The sequence below is a fragment of the Juglans regia genome, chromosome 1 (assembly GCF_001411555.2).
Source record: "Juglans regia cultivar Chandler chromosome 1, Walnut 2.0, whole genome shotgun sequence".
Taxonomy (NCBI): Eukaryota; Viridiplantae; Streptophyta; class Magnoliopsida; order Fagales; family Juglandaceae; genus Juglans; species Juglans regia.
The window spans coordinates 3,154,763-3,157,710 of record NC_049901.1 but is presented as its reverse complement, the minus strand read 5'-3'; the positions used below and the strand labels follow the sequence as shown (position 1 = coordinate 3,157,710).

Here is a 2,948-nt window from a genome sequence, read left to right as displayed (position 1 = left end):
TATCTGTGTTTTTTTTTTTTTTTTTTGTGAGAAACTACAGAACTGTCAGGACTAGTTGGTCGACATAAACAATAAAATCAAACGGGTCGGAGAAGAAGATTTAACATGCTTGTAGAATGTAGATTCCAATCTCCAAGCATGGTGCTCAATACCATGAGCTGGGTGCCCTTTTGAAGCACATATCGACTTCAAAAGCTAGAAGAAGCACCAACAAATTAGGCTACATCATATGAGAATCTCAGATGAGCGATTCACAGCAAATTTACACTCTTATTGTTCTTTTCCTCCTCCTTATTCATTACCAACAAAACCCGAAACAAAACAAGCAACTAGAAAAACAGAGTAGGGATGCAAAAGCTGAACATCACAGCTATAAACACATGCATTAGAGAATCAAAAGATATACATGGGCATTGGGCAGCCACGCTTCCTTATTACTAGTCCTAATGCATTGATGAGGACATACTAATTTTACATATATTGCTGAAACTGACATGTTTTCTATCAAGAGATGGGATACACGACCACCTTTCCAGTAGCTCTGTTAGTGTCCAGATAGGAAAATGCTTCCACAGTCTTGGAAAATGGGAATGGGCTTTTCGAGTCTATGACTGGCCTCACCTTCCCACTCTCCAAGTAAGGTTTCAGCTTCTCCAAGATTGAACCCTTAGAAGTGAGAAAAAATGTGAATGCTGGTGGTGGTGAAGTTGCTGGAGGTGGTTGAGGTACTATTGTCACGACCCGACCACCTTCTTTCATCGCCTTGATTGCCCTCTCAACCTCCCCTGTTATTGTTTACACCAGATTCAATCTTCAATATCTTATGTGTAATCTTTAGAACACAAAACTAAAATTATATTGGCAGGAAAAAATATCAAGAGAAAACCAATAACATTTGTGTCAGACGAACCAAAATGGCTACGAATTTGCTTTGGGTTGATTATGGTCACAAGGCAATGACACTCAGAAAACCTATTACTTCAGAAATTGTCTAAGCTATGCCTATTTATAAGCAAAGAAACTCAGAATCTTACCAACTGTATCATATACTACGTCAAATTTCTCAGGAAGGTCTTCAAAGTTCTCCGTGGTATAATCAATCGCCCAATCAGCTCCCAAACTCTTCAACAGTTCCAGTTTCCCAGTGCTTGCAGTAGCTGCTACCTTGGATGCACCAAAAACATGCTTTGCTAGCTGCCTCACACAGAAATGATCAAATACACAAAGGATCGTAAGATCGGAAAGAGGGTAACCTTAAATCCATAAAGCTTAATAAAAGATTAATGATGATTGTGAGATACGTAAAATGACCATAAAAAACTTCACATTGCATAGCTTGCAACAACGACCCAAAGATGAATTTTGCAAGAGGTTGACATGAGGGATTTCTGGCATGGAATATGGAAGAGCGTATGTATACCTGAATAACATGTGTCCCAACTCCACCAGCACCTCCCAAAACAAGGATGGATTTACCAGCAGAAAATCCTGTGCGTTCAAGGCCTTCATAGGCAGTCTCAATAACTAGAGGAAGGCTAGCTGCCTCCACAAAACTTAGGTTATTGGGTTTAAGAGACAATACTCTCTCTTCCACGGCAGTGTATTCGGCCAAAGAGCCAAATCTTTTTGGTTGTAAAGCTGACTCATTGATATCCCCAAATACTTCATCTCCCTCCTTGAAATTCTTTACTTGGCTTCCCACTTTCACCACCACACCAGCAACGTCAAATCCCGGAACGGTCTATTCGAAATAAAAACAACAGAAAACAATAAAAAATAATACTTTGAAGATGTTACAATTAGTCCTCGCCACTGAGCATATTAAGGCAGTGATACCGATGAATGATTGTTGTAATGTTCACTTAATGATATATTATTTTTCTCTATCATGTCAATCACAATATTTCTCATGTTTAAATTGAATAACTTATCCTCCAAAGTCCCACTGCATATTTATTTTTTTGTTTGTTTTCTGAAATCATGTAACAAATAATATGTATAAATTAAGATAAAATATAACAAAATTTGTAAACAATTAATCGAAAAGATTACCATGAATCAGATAATATAATTTAGTAATTGATTCATAAAATTAAAAAAGGTTAAAGGGATTGCAAATACCTTCGTTTTGGATGCTAAAGTGCAATTTACCTACTTTGGAAAAAAAAATTGGCCCTCCTTCTCGAACAAATCAAGCTCAATGACATAAATACAAAAGGTAAATCTTGGGAAAAAAAGAAGCGAGAAAACACAAAGAACTGTATAACGGCATAATATCAGAAAGAGGGGAATAAATCCCACCGGAAAAGGGGAGTCTGTGGCCTTAAAAAACCCATGCATCCTCTTAAAATCGACAGGATTAAGGGATGCAGCAGCAATCTTGACCAGCACTTGGTCGTCCTTCACTTCTGGGACAGGAACATTGGGGTCAAATTTCAAAACATCAACAGCACTTCCATATTCGGAGTAGACCCAAGCTTTGTTGTGGGAGGGTATCGTAAAGGATGAAGGGGCTGCCATTAGTGTAGAGGGACCTTTCAGGGCAATTGGGAAGGAGGAGACGAGACTATCAGATAAATGGGTCGTTTGTCTGTTACAGTAACTTGGCTTCTTTCTCTTTTGTTGCCGACAACACGAGAGAGATGTAGTTTGAGATATGAATGTGGAGTCGGATATTTATACGTACGGGTAGACTGGAAAAAAAAAAAAAGCATTTAGACACATTTTTCCATGAGATTCCCGAAAGTGTTTAGGCTTCTATTATATTCGTAATTTATTTTAATTTATTTTAATTTATCTTATCTTATTATTATAATTTTATTAAATTTTTATATAAATATAATAAATAATTTATTTTTTTATTTTTTTATTTATAAATCATTTCAATTCATCTAAAAAATCAATCCTTATCTTTTCATTTTCCGCGGCGCTATTCCGGATACTTTAGC

The 2,948-nt window shown here is 36.9% G+C and overlaps 1 protein-coding gene across 1 annotated transcript; it reads right to left on the bottom strand.

Moving 5' to 3' along the window:
- Positions 1–243: 243 nt before the first annotated feature.
- Positions 244–2,645, bottom strand: LOC108992835 (2-methylene-furan-3-one reductase-like). The gene is made up of 4 exons (XM_018967503.2): positions 2,302–2,645; positions 1,421–1,741; positions 1,035–1,194; positions 244–785 (listed from the first exon to the last, which is right to left on the bottom strand). Exons 1-4 carry the CDS (start codon positions 2,518–2,520, stop codon positions 505–507), a joined length of 981 nt encoding a protein of 326 aa, XP_018823048.1. The 5' UTR covers positions 2,521–2,645; the 3' UTR covers positions 244–504.
- Between the last annotated feature and the right edge of the window lie 303 nt (positions 2,646–2,948).